The 12,176-nt window shown below is 48.2% G+C and overlaps 4 protein-coding genes across 4 annotated transcripts; 2 read left to right on the top strand and 2 right to left on the bottom strand.

The window, feature by feature from the left end:
* Positions 1–1,722: 1,722 nt before the first annotated feature.
* On the bottom strand, positions 1,723–6,092 carry UREG_03913 (uncharacterized protein; the record flags this gene model as incomplete). Its single annotated transcript, XM_002544350.1, has 3 exons — positions 1,723–3,140; positions 3,188–4,287; positions 4,492–6,092. The coding sequence occupies 3 exons, from the start codon at positions 6,090–6,092 to the stop codon at positions 1,723–1,725; spliced, it is 4,119 nt and encodes a 1,372-aa protein (XP_002544396.1).
* Positions 6,093–6,750: 658 nt separating this feature from the next.
* Positions 6,751–7,485, bottom strand: UREG_03912 (uncharacterized protein; the record flags this gene model as incomplete). The annotated part of the gene is made up of 1 exon (XM_002544349.1): positions 6,751–7,485. One exon carries the CDS (start codon positions 7,483–7,485, stop codon positions 6,751–6,753), a length of 735 nt encoding a protein of 244 aa, XP_002544395.1.
* A 746-nt stretch (positions 7,486–8,231) lies between these two features.
* Positions 8,232–9,818, top strand: UREG_03911 (chromatin assembly factor 1 subunit C; the record flags this gene model as incomplete). Its single annotated transcript, XM_002544348.1, has 4 exons — positions 8,232–8,250; positions 8,306–8,522; positions 8,579–9,580; positions 9,644–9,818. The coding sequence occupies 4 exons, from the start codon at positions 8,232–8,234 to the stop codon at positions 9,816–9,818; spliced, it is 1,413 nt and encodes a 470-aa protein (XP_002544394.1).
* A 647-nt stretch (positions 9,819–10,465) lies between these two features.
* Positions 10,466–11,601, top strand: UREG_03910 (GTP cyclohydrolase I; the record flags this gene model as incomplete). The annotated part of the gene is made up of 3 exons (XM_002544347.1): positions 10,466–10,874; positions 10,936–11,240; positions 11,299–11,601. The coding sequence occupies 3 exons, from the start codon at positions 10,466–10,468 to the stop codon at positions 11,599–11,601; spliced, it is 1,017 nt and encodes a 338-aa protein (XP_002544393.1).
* Between the last annotated feature and the right edge of the window lie 575 nt (positions 11,602–12,176).

Below are 12,176 nucleotides of genomic sequence, written 5' to 3'. Positions count from 1 at the left end.
CTCCGTCACAACCAGGCCCATCCAAAAGTATGAGGCCCATGGCTACTCGGTGCTCGACCTGGCGGTTACGACGGATAATGCGCGGTTTGTGAGCGTGGGCGGAGATAAGCAGGTGTTCTTGTGGGATGTGGAAACGGGTTCGACGGTGAGGAGATGGGGTGGGCATGATGCCAGGGTGGAAGCGGTGGAGTTTGGGGGCGAGGCGGATTCGGTTGTTGTCTCTGGTAGGTGTTTGCTATATTCTTGTCACGATAGGTTCGATTCAGGACTTTTAAGAAGCCGGACGGGGATGGTATTATGAACGTCCCTTGCGTATGAAGTCCCTGGACCGGATGGGAGAAACGACATGGCTACGAGAAGAGTCACTGTATACTTTTGCTAATTGGCGAATCCAGGAAGCGCTGATACTACAGTCAAGATTTGGGATACCCGCTCCCTGACCTCGAAACCTATGCAGACCTTGACGGAAGCTACTGACACTGTGTCATCGATACGCATCCACACGCCCACCTGCAGCATCATAAGCGGGAGTTATGACGGCAGAATACGTACATATGACTTGCGCATGGGGGTGGTGAAGGTCGATGTCATGGGCCATCCTGTTACAAGCATACGGTGCTCAGCAGATGGCAATGTTGTCCTGGCCTCTTGCCTTGACGGACGGATACGGATCGTGGATAGAGCAGATGGCTCAGTATTGAAGAGCTTCGGTGGCGAGCGCGAAGATGCAGGAAAGCCGGCATATAAAAATACAGAATTACGGATAAGATCGACCTTCGCAAAGGGAGACGGTGCTGTCATTAGCGGCAGTGAGCCGAACGATGAGAGTCCGGGGGCGCACGTTTTTGCCTGGGATGTTCTAAGTGGCAATGTCATAAGTTCTGTGCCTGTTGGTAGCGATATCAAGGTCGTGAGCTGCGTGGCATGGAATGAAAAAGGGAAGAACTGGGCTGCTGGATGCTCCAATGGTGCGCTGAACTATAAATTCTTCATGAAAAACTGCTGTTGCTAATGATGCCATACAGGAAGCGTTTCGGTTTTCGGATGATTCATACGAGTAAGGAGATCTCACTTGGCAACGACTGCACTCGCGGATACGGTTATCAGTGATCAGGTCATAGGCAAACAAATAGGGCCAGGACCGTCGCCTCCCCAATATTGTCCGTCAAAGAGTCTCTCGCCCTTCCGTTTCTGCCTTCGCCTACTGTAACGAAGTTCTGTATGGATGGCCAGTCTTTGTTTCATATATCTATGGACAATCTGTATCTCACATCGCAGGCTCAGTCACAAAGTGCTAGGAGTTGGACTCCAACCTGAAGCAATAGTCATTTGATCATCTAAGTCGAGAAATGATATCGAGTACGCCATAAGTTAATCTTATGTGGTGTTGTTTGACGGTGAAATTTCAAGATGAACCCCTATATGTAGAAGTTCATAAAAAGGAATATGGCTGTCTGGTCATATTTTTCCATTGCGCATCTAGCTACAGCACTGCTAGGTTCTATTGACACAAACAAAACTATCTTCCGTGCCTTAAGATATGGCAACCAAAGACTGTGATACCTCTGTGAATCCGTACTAGAGGCGCACTCCCGGGAACCCAGAGAAATGTACAGACCATCCCCCCTCCTAATGTAGACAAACCAGCGAGAGAATATACAAGAACAATATGGAGAGAGGCGGAGAGTGTGCATACAAGTACGTAAAATTGGCAAATATGTATCAGGTCTTTTGGCTCTCAGCAGTCGCTGTTCCTCTCCCACGACCTCTCCCGCGTGGGGATCCACGATTAGCAAACCCTCTACCGCGGTATGCACCCCGTTGGTTCAAGTTTGCAGGGGGTGGAACAGCATTGTGAGATCTTGGCCTGAAATTCGGGTTATTCATTATAACGCCTGCACCAGGGTCGACCTTCTCCACAGATACATACCCACCACGCGAATGAGGAAGCTGGGTTGATCCGATTCCTCCTCTTCCGCGACCACGACCGCGAGACGCCGCTGGGCGTGCGGCCGTTTCACTGTCCGTATTCTGACGAGTGCTATCATTGCCCTGCTGTTGGTGGTGATGGTGCTGCTGGTGGTGGTGGTGGCCGTTGCCCCGCCAGTTCCGTCCCGGGGAGGTTTCTGACGCCTGGGGTGGTGCGTGATCATGATGCGGTTGATGACGGAATGGCAAAACACGGGGACTACCGCGCCCACGGGCCATTCCTCTTGAGTTGTCTTGCCCGTTGACGGCAGATCGATATGACCCTCTTAATGGTGGCGGCGTGGGAGCGTCCCTCAACTGTCCTGCTCCACCAGGACCAAGAGGAGCACCGTAGCCTTGTTGAGCTGGAGCTTGTTGCTGTGCCCTGACCTGCTCATTGGACGCTCGAGTCATGGCAATAAGTTGTTTGTATGTGAGATTCAACACCGAGGATGCGGCAACTGTTTGGCCGCGGAATGGCGAGCAACGGCCGGCAAGTGTAGTGCCACTCATGAAAGAAACGTCGAAGATCACATCTAGCAGCACTGTTCTAGCTGTACGCGTCAAACCAACTATGGTACCTTTAGTAGCAATTGGAACTTTGCCGGAATCCTGTGCATAAATAACTCTATCACCAAGGCCGAATATTTGATTTCCCAACCGATGTTCAGCATCTGCAGGTTTCAGGACAGCATTCCGTGGAACGCCTTTTATCTTCTGGGGAATGCCGGTGCGCTTATGACGAAACCATTCATCTGCGGCAGCTTCAATCGCGCCCACGACATCCGAGTCAAGTTGTTCAGCTTCCAAGGGGACCCGTTCGAAATTTTTCGCTTCCACGGACTTCAGCCAAGTTTGGATTTCTTTAATTTTAGCCGCCGCGATTTCAGGTGGGTAGAAATCTGTAGGCTCAAAAAGGTCTCCTTGGGGCTTTCGCTGAATTCCTGCAATGAAATCCGGGAATTTGATCATGTATTCCTGTAGAAGGCTTATTGCTTTCTCACTGAATTCCCACCCGCTTTGCCCGCGGCGGGAGTAGCCCAACACTTTCAGCTTTTTCGCTTCGAATTTGAGATTTAATCCCAAATTAACGCGCTTGCCTTCCGACATGACGGAGAACGAGGATGTAATTTTGGCAACCGTCAGTGGGTTTAGCCGTAAACTTCGGGCAACTGCGAAAGCTGGTGTATACGGGAAACCCTTTCTCGGCCATAACAACCTGCTCGCGGCCGAAATCGGGTTCCTTTTGAGCCTTTGATGGTAGAAACAAGGCCGAACATTTTGCCGTCTTCATGGCCCGTAATATGTAGCGGAGAGCCATAGTTGAATTCGCCTAAAAAGAAAGCCTTGGTGCCCTCTGGAAATTCCTCCTCAATAGGAATTGCCTCCCGTTCAATGAAGCGATCGTCCTGGCTGATAACTTCGTCCACGATCAATTGCGAGGCGTAATCCGTTTCGATACCGGGAATTTCTGCGAATTCTTTTACAGTAGCTCCAAGCTCCGTTTTGACAAGGCCTTTTAGGACGTGGACGTGCACGATCGACTCTACTTCGCCAATTATCATGCCCAACCTCTTGCTGTAATATGATTCAATCCTGTCCGCTTTTCTTTTCCAATGCTCTATTTGCCCAGGGCCATGCGGAATTGGAACAATATGTTGCTCACCGTCCACCTGAACATAGTCGAAAAGCTCGTCCGAGACGCACACGACCAGTGCTTCGTGAAGGAAAGGGTACCCGACATGCACCCTTTTCCCTATTTTCGCCTTGGCAATCTCAGTACGCGCGCGAATTTCTGATTCCATAAGAGTAACGACCATAGTTTCATTGCGGCTTTCCTGCTGGAACACTGTAACGCCATGGAAGCCCAATTGACCTGAATGTGGCAACGTTTTCAGGCTGGGGAATCCGGCCAGCGCCTCAACACCCACTTTAGCGCCATCTACCAGTCCAACATAGGGCTCTAGTCCCTCCATTGTTGGCAACTCGTAGACATTTTCTATGCAATGGCACTTGGGGATATCCGGAAATATGCCCACTAGCGAGCTAGGATAGGTAAATTCAATATCAGGCGAGTGAGTAAACTTCAGCGTAACGCCGAAACTGTTTCTTGATTTTTCCTCTGGCGTGAGCAAGTGCTCCTTTGTGGCCATCGCATTCAAAAGGCGGGTTTCGTTGATAAATGGGATCTTAACAACAGCTTCCCACTCCATCTTTTTCCCATTCATGTCCAATTCAAAATCTCGAGGGTAGAAATCGATAATAGGAGAGTCGGGAGACGTCATCAATGAGTGATAGGCCTCTGGTACTATCTTCTTACTACGATCCGGTAGCACACCCATAAGTTGTTGGAATGGGAAGAAAGGCTGGCCTAGTTTGAAGTCCATATCCGCCCCCAAACCGCGTTTCACATCAGATATCATCGGAGAGTAATGATATTCATAAAACCAAGGCCACGACGCTACACCTTGGTAATAATAGTAAAGAACTCATTGAAGGCCTTGAACATAGTTTTCGGTCAACTTTCGCATCTCTTCCTCGTTGTCTGTGCCCCACTCGAACTTCTCCTGATAATACTTATTTTTCCACTCTTGGAACTTTTGCTCGTATTTCTTCTCTGCGGCTTGTTGAGCATCTTCCGCAGTAGTCTCCTTGACCGTCGCGTTGTCATATTTCTTGAGAACGCGCAGCACGGCGATCTGGGCCTCTTCGTCTTCATCGCCTGAATCATCATCGTTTGCCGTCCTCTGGTTCGAAGGCAGCTGGAGTCTCAAGAAGCGATCGCCATGGTCGTTGGCTACCGAGGCCCAAGGAATACGTAGGTCGTCCGCGAGTTGCTCAACGAACTTCCTATCCCTTGCCGGAAGAGACGGCGAGAGGTCCAGCGGAATGGACTGGCCATCGTCATTAACCGGACAATGAGAGATGTATTTTTTGACTTTGCTGAGAATATGTTTCTGGGCTGGGGAGATGGTTAGGGTTTTAGGGTCGCGTGAGATATCCTGGACCTCTTCTCCAACGTTTTGTTTGGATTTAATCCATCGAGCATCGGAATACTCGGCCTCGAAGAACCGGAACTCGACATCGCCCAGCGAGTCGAGAAGAACACCCAAGCGATCCAAATTGATCCGCCCGCGTTCATTGATGTATCCATCCAGTTTTGGTAAAACTTCTTTGTATACCTTAAACATCCACGCCAATGCGCCTTCGTTTATATGCAAGTTCGGAAGATTGGGTAAGAAATCATTGCCAACAAAGAAAGCCATCAGAATGAAATCGTCAATTATCCGCTCCATGTCGAAATCGAATTTCAGAGCTCCCTCTACTTCCAATTCCTGAAATTCAAGTTCCAAATACTCCCTAACAATGCATAAATGCAAAAGGTAGAAATTTTGATGCTCTAACTCCTTCACTTTCTTTTGACTTTGCCTGCCAAATGTGACTTCTTCACGAAGTAGACAGAAATGGGGGTCGTGGCTTAATAAACCTAACATGATTAGATCAGCATCTAAACCGTATAAGCAATGGCGGACGTTCGGATCATAGCCCGGCTGGGCTTTCGACTGTCGGATATATTCCATAATCTTGTGTTCTCCCTCACCCGGGACCTCATGACCCGAGAGAATGACCTCCACTCCCTGCCATTCTGCATCTTCTGATACCTTCTTGTTGATGAAATATTTCAATTGTTTCGTGAGCTTCGCCATAAACTCCGTTCCCGGAGTGATGCAGTTGCTATCAAAAGCATCCTCTTTGGGCATCTCGACTCCCTCTCGAATTGCCTTTTCTTTCGCCATTTCTGCATCTAACGCCGTCCGAAAGCGGCGAGCTCGTTGTTGGTTCATTTTCGCTCGAGGGGCGACACCGTCGATCGCCATGAAGAAAAGTTTCTTTGGCTTGATTTTGCCGAAAAGATGTTCAATATAGTTGAATATAGCGATAAACATTTTATCTTCCGTCATGCGAAAAGTGGGCGAGTCTGAGTCTTTGTGTGTGCAGTTGTGGATGATCCCATTCATGTCGAGGTAGAGGCAGTCAAACTCGGGAATGCGATTCTCTGCAATGAGCTGCGAAATTGCTGGATAACGCTCTGAGAGCCATCTGAAGAACTTTGGAACGCCCATGATTGCGGCCGGGTCTTAGGTAGGAGAGGCGGTCGTGACGAGGGGCGCGTAAGATAACCTGGAAGATGAACTCGACGGAAATGTGTTTGGACGCAAGTGTTAAGCTATGAAACCATTCCTGAATATCGTGACGAAAAGGAAACAATTGTACAAAAGAATTAGCACTCAGAAGTAAATAACCAGCAGAACCGAAGCGTGTCTCGCAACACTGCAACCTTTCGATGGAGAGCTTCTGAACGAGGGCCTTGTGATGTGCCATCGACGGAGTCACGTGGCGGCCCCATAGATTTGATTACATAAGCGGGTCGCCTTGGTCGTAGTGCCAAAAATCTGCTTACCCCAGCAGGCTCAAACGGCTCCCACGACTTTTTTCGCATCAAAAAGCTAGCATCAACATCGTATCACCATCGCAACCACTTATTGTAACCACTTCTTTCAGTCCTGCTACTGCTGGTCCGGCTTCTTTCTTTCTTCTTTTCTTCTTCGCTGCTGTGCCATGCTGTATTACCAGGCCTTTCGACGGCTTCGCAACTTTGATATTACAGATTGAAGGGCACATATGTAGGAAGGTAGCTTGTCAATGGTCTTGCTGGGTTCTAGGATTGACAAAGTAGTAAAGAAATTTATCTGTCATGTCCCTGTAAACATAATCAATGTCTTACTCCCGGAGTAAGTCCCAACAAATATGCCTGCGCTTCATGGGAAGCCGAAGATCTCGAGGGTTCCGCAAAGAGAGTGTTTTAGGGATCCCGCTGTTGACTAAATCCCGGCAGAATTTCCTTTGTAATGAGAAGTCACTAGCAGATATTGCTGCTGAACACTTAGCACTTTCAATCTTGCCTTTGGAAACATCACCAATACTGCAGCACAGTTTTTCTGTATCCATTGCCAATTCGGCCACTGTCTTATATTCACCGTACCAGCACCTCCTGATTATGGAGTCGATCTCTGGCTCCCGGTTCAGCTCCGGAAATATCATCTTTTGTAGCAGATCCAAGACAACAGGCCCATGCTCCTTACCAGAGGGATCGTCGCCGAAGCATTGGTCACCGTAAACCTCAAAACCATAATTTATCAGGTAGAATAACGATCCAAGAGCAAACTGCTCTGTTCGTGGACCAAGGAAGCCCGCAGTTCCCTGATAGGCCCCGCCTTCACTACAAAGGAGTCGTCCGTATGGGGCAATGCACGCTTCGAATTCTGATCCAATCTCTGCCGTGCTGTCAAAATCGGAAAGCTTAAGGCGGTTGCGGTCAAGCAGAACATTCTCGGGTCTGAGATCACCGTGCGCAAGGTTCAGGGACTCGAGGAAAGTGAAACCATGGGAGAGGTCGTTCATCCATGTCTTTCGCAGATGGAGTGGTTCTGATTTCTCCACACTGGTAACCCGCATTGTCTTGTGGTCCCGTGTGTGATTCTGTTGAATTCGCTAGGAGAGGCAGATGTCTCTCATATACTCGAGAAAGATACAATCATCAGTATGCAAGAAGCAGGTTATCACATAAGGAGAGGGAGGATGGCGTGAGATGATGTCGAAGATCTTAATCTCTTTGCGGAATTGCTCTCTCTCTTCTTCCCCGGCTTTAGGAACCTTTACTACTATGAGAGGATTTACCTCATAGACATAGCAATTGGCTCCCTCGCTGACCCAGAAGAAATCACTCAGCGAGCATTCGGGCTCCATGGTAATTAAATTTCCAGGTGGCAGGTTTGCAAAGTGCGAAGTTGGCGTTTAAAATCCAGGCTTCGTGGTGGGACATCACCTCTTCCCCAGTGGCAGATGTCACATGTATAGCTATATATTAATACACTTATGACAGACCAAGAGACCAGTCCTACCGGCATGGCGCCAACTGGATACCTGCATCAACTGGGGAAATACCTTAATTATTCAACTGCGTAAAGAATGTAAACCGGTTTATCTAAAGTCCGGCTATCAGTCACATGACACTGCCAAGGGATAGCTTTGCTGACATAAGCCCAATCGATTCACGCGGTACGATCGTGATTCGAAGAGCTCTCATGTCGTGCTTCTGAAGACAAGTGAGTCTCTAGTTTCAATTCCTTCCCCGGTTTTTCAGCGCGCGTGCCTATTTTGAGACCATACCTTAAAACTATTGCAAGATTGAAAATAGTGCCATGGAGGACTACGATCCGAGTAAGCTTGATTGACCTTGAGGAAACCAGCCATAGCCACTAAACGCGTGCAACAGGTGTCACTGAAGAACAAGAGGAAGAAATCTCGGAGGAGAAGATCATTAATGAAGGTAATCAACGCCGTTTACTGATGGATAAAACCGGATTGGAAGCTAAATTTGAATCAGAATACAAAACATGGAAGAAAAATGCTCCGTTTCTGTATGATATGATCTTGAGTACAGCGTTAGAGTGGCCTACTCTCACCACTCAATGGCTGCCAGATAAACAAGAGTACGTTCATGAACCCCGCTTCGAAACAAAATCGAATACGCTCATCGTCGATTTAGAATCCCTGACAAACCATATTCAACACATCGTCTGTTGATTGGCACTCATACCTCGAATGACGCGCAAAACTACTTACAGATTGCCCATGTGCAACTACCAAACCCACGAACCCCCGACGCGGAGGACTACGATGATGAGAAAGGAGAAATCGGAGGATATGGAGGCGCGGGGTCCCAAAAAGCTCCCATGGAAGTCAAATTTCATATCGTGCAAAAGATTGACCATAAAGGAGAAGTGAACAAGGCGCGATACCAACCGCAAAACCCGAATATAATTGGTACCATGTGCACCGATGGAAGGGTTATGATTTGGGACCGCTCTAAACATCCCAGCCTACCTACTGGCACCGTCAATCCCGAATTGGAATTGCTCGGGCACACAAAGGAAGGATTTGGTCTAAGTTGGAGCCCGCATAGCGCGGGGCATCTTGCGACTGGTAGTGAAGACGAAACCGTTCGGCTCTGGTTCGTGCGATCAATGTTGCTTAGCTCCAAACGCGTTCTAACACCTTCTAGGGACCTTACCCAATACACCAAAGGGAATAGGGCTTTGAAACCTGTGCGGACATATACACACCATTCCTCGATTGTAAACGACGTCCAATACCACCCGCTACACTCATCTCTTATTGGCACGGTATCCGACGATATCACTCTCCAAATTTTGGATATTCGTGAACCCGACACATCGCGATCTGCTGCATCAGCTACGGGCCAACATAAAGATGCAATCAATTCTATCGCTTTCAATCCCGCGGCAGAAACGGTACTCGCCACAGGCTCTGCGGATAAAAGCATCGGCCTATGGGATTTACGAAATTTGAAATCCAAGCTCCATGCCTTAGAATGCCATCAAGATTCGGTTACTACTTTAGCGTGGCATCCATTTGAAGAAGCGGTCTTGGCAAGTGCGAGCTACGACCGGAGGATAATGTTCTGGGATCTTAGTCGAGCGGGCGAAGAGCAAACGCAAGAAGACTCCCAAGATGGTCCGCCAGAGTTGTAAGTCTTTCTACACCCTGTGTATCAATCCAAGCGGTGGCACTAATCATATTGCTGTTACAGACTGTTTGTACATGGTGGCCACACCAACCGTATTTCCGATTTCAGCTGGAATCTTAACGATCCTTGGGTTCTCTGCTCTGCCGCTGAAGACAATCTGCTTCAAGTCTGGAAAGTGGCGGATGCGATTGTTGGGAAGGATATGGAGGACGTGCCCACGGAGGAACTGGAAACGTGAAATTCAAGTCGATGATTTTACAATCTAAGCGGGTGCGAGATCCCTGGCTGAATTGGACAATCATAATAAACTACAACAGGGCCTGTACTATATCCAGATGAAGAAGCGAATTAACTGAGCAGCTTTCTTGTATCTTCTCCGTATTGATCAAGCGCCAAGCACGTCACGCCCAATACCAGCGAATGCAACCCACTCTAAGCTCTGGGTCTCTGTATCCTCGGTCCTGGAGAGGAAGTATGCAAAGCCGCCCGAGTGCCTCACGAAGTAAGCGATCAACCAGCCTTCCGCTTCTGAAACAGGAATTTGATATCTCTGCTGAGTCATCCAGGTAGCAGCTGACGCCCCTAACGACCAAAGAGGCTAGCGCCTGCGGGGTAGTTAAACTTCCCCGATATGGATTAAGGTTTGCGCCTTATCAGCTGCTTATCTAATCCCGACTGGCAATTTTCCTGCTGGGATCCCGCAATCTCAGCTCTGCGACTCCAACGCTGGGTGTTTGCTCTGGTCAACGAAGTGATCACTATTATAAAACATAGGATTGGATGCTGGCTTGCTCATTATAATCGTCTCTTCAACCCATATCCCCGTTGCTCCGGGCAATACCTTTAACCCCTTTTCGCCGTACTGCCTTTTGGACGACGTTCGCCATGGGATCTGAGACTTCACCACCACTAGGCCCGAAGCCCAAATCCGCAATTCCTTCCTATTTGATTAATGGAGGTGTTTCGGATCGTATGCCGAGCAGAAAACGAGAGAGAGACAGCCTCAATTCGTCTATACAAACTTCATTTGCGCGAACACAGATTTCTGACGAAGAGATCCGGGACAACGGCATCTCACTACCGATACGGACCACCGTGACCGATGCCATTGAAAGTAGGGACAGTGGCCGCGGTCTAAGCAAACAGCTTGATGGCAGCACAGATGCGAAGCGAAACATCAGCGAGCCCCCACGAGATCCAAGAGACCACATGGTCCCCACTCCACTTCTCAGTCGACCTGCGAGCCCATACACCCTAAATCCGCCAATAGATTTCGACGGGCTCAGCTGGCCTAGTAAATTGATCCCCCTCGCTTTTCAGAGAATATCACTAACATTCGCTTTCCCCTTCACAAGGTATTGGAACCAGAGCGCGACTCGAGTCTACTCCTGAAGAGACAGAACAAAGAATTCAAAAGCTTGCAGGCGCTGTGAGGACTATATTTGAATGCATTGGCGAAGATCCAGAACGTGAAGGATTGCTTGGAACCCCAGAGCGATATGCCAAGGCAATGCTTTATTTTACCAAGGGATATGAGGAGAATGTTCGGGATCTAGTTAATGGCGCTGTATTCCATGAAGACCATGATGAGCTTGTCATTGTGAAAGATATTGAAGTGTTTTCGCTATGCGAGCACCACATGGTTCCGTTCACAGGAAAGGTAAGATTTACCTTCCTTTACGTTGCTATGCCGGTGAAACTCACTAATATTGCTTTAGATGCATATTGGCTATATCCCCGATAGAAGGGTCCTTGGCTTGTCCAAACTTGCTCGTCTAGCGGAGATGTTCTCTCGACGTCTCCAGGTTCAAGAACGATTAACAAAGCAAGTCGCATTGGCGATTGCCGAAGTGCTGAAACCCCAAGGCGTTGCCGTTGTTATGGAGTCAAGCCATCTCTGCATGGTGATGCGGGGAGTCCAGAAAACCGGTAGCACCACTACTACCAGCTGCATGCTCGGTTGCATGAGGTCAAGCGCGAAGACCCGGGAAGAATTTCTGAGCCTGCTAAACCGCAAATGAGCTTCTTCATAGACTCAACGCCGATTACGAGGATTACAACTCCACGCTTGACGAAACCTATCATTGTACAATTTACTCACATATACACTTGTATCTTTTCCACAGGGTGGTTGAACTTTGGATTTTCTACTGTGGCCTTTCAACAGGTTTCTAAAGGTGTTCTGGATACCACATGCATGTATTTTTTTTGGAATTTTTCAACCCCTCTTTGCCTTTTGAGTGCAATTCTCCCCAATGTGAGGCGGAGTCCTGTTCAACAGGGAAAAAATGAAATGAGATGAGTCACAGTATGACCACAAGGGGCAACAGAAGGCGGTTTTCATCAAGCCCTCCCCTTACAAACTTTTTTTGAGGATTTTCAATTGGGCGCCCAACACCCGCTGAATATCATTACTGAGTGCAGTTGTTATCCAGCACAAGATATGACCATTGTTTCTACTACAATCTAACTACGTCACCGAACGTTAGTTCAACTTATGCTTAATTGTATATTTGTAAAGGCCACACAATAGATAGTCACCTAATTGAAATCAGCGTTCTAGAATAGCCCTTGGTTACTTCTCGAACATTTGCAG

The sequence above is a fragment of the Uncinocarpus reesii genome, genomic scaffold (assembly GCF_000003515.1).
Source record: "Uncinocarpus reesii 1704 scaffold_2 genomic scaffold, whole genome shotgun sequence".
Taxonomy (NCBI): domain Eukaryota; kingdom Fungi; phylum Ascomycota; class Eurotiomycetes; order Onygenales; family Onygenaceae; genus Uncinocarpus; species Uncinocarpus reesii.
This window is presented reverse-complemented; position numbering and strand designations above follow the sequence as displayed.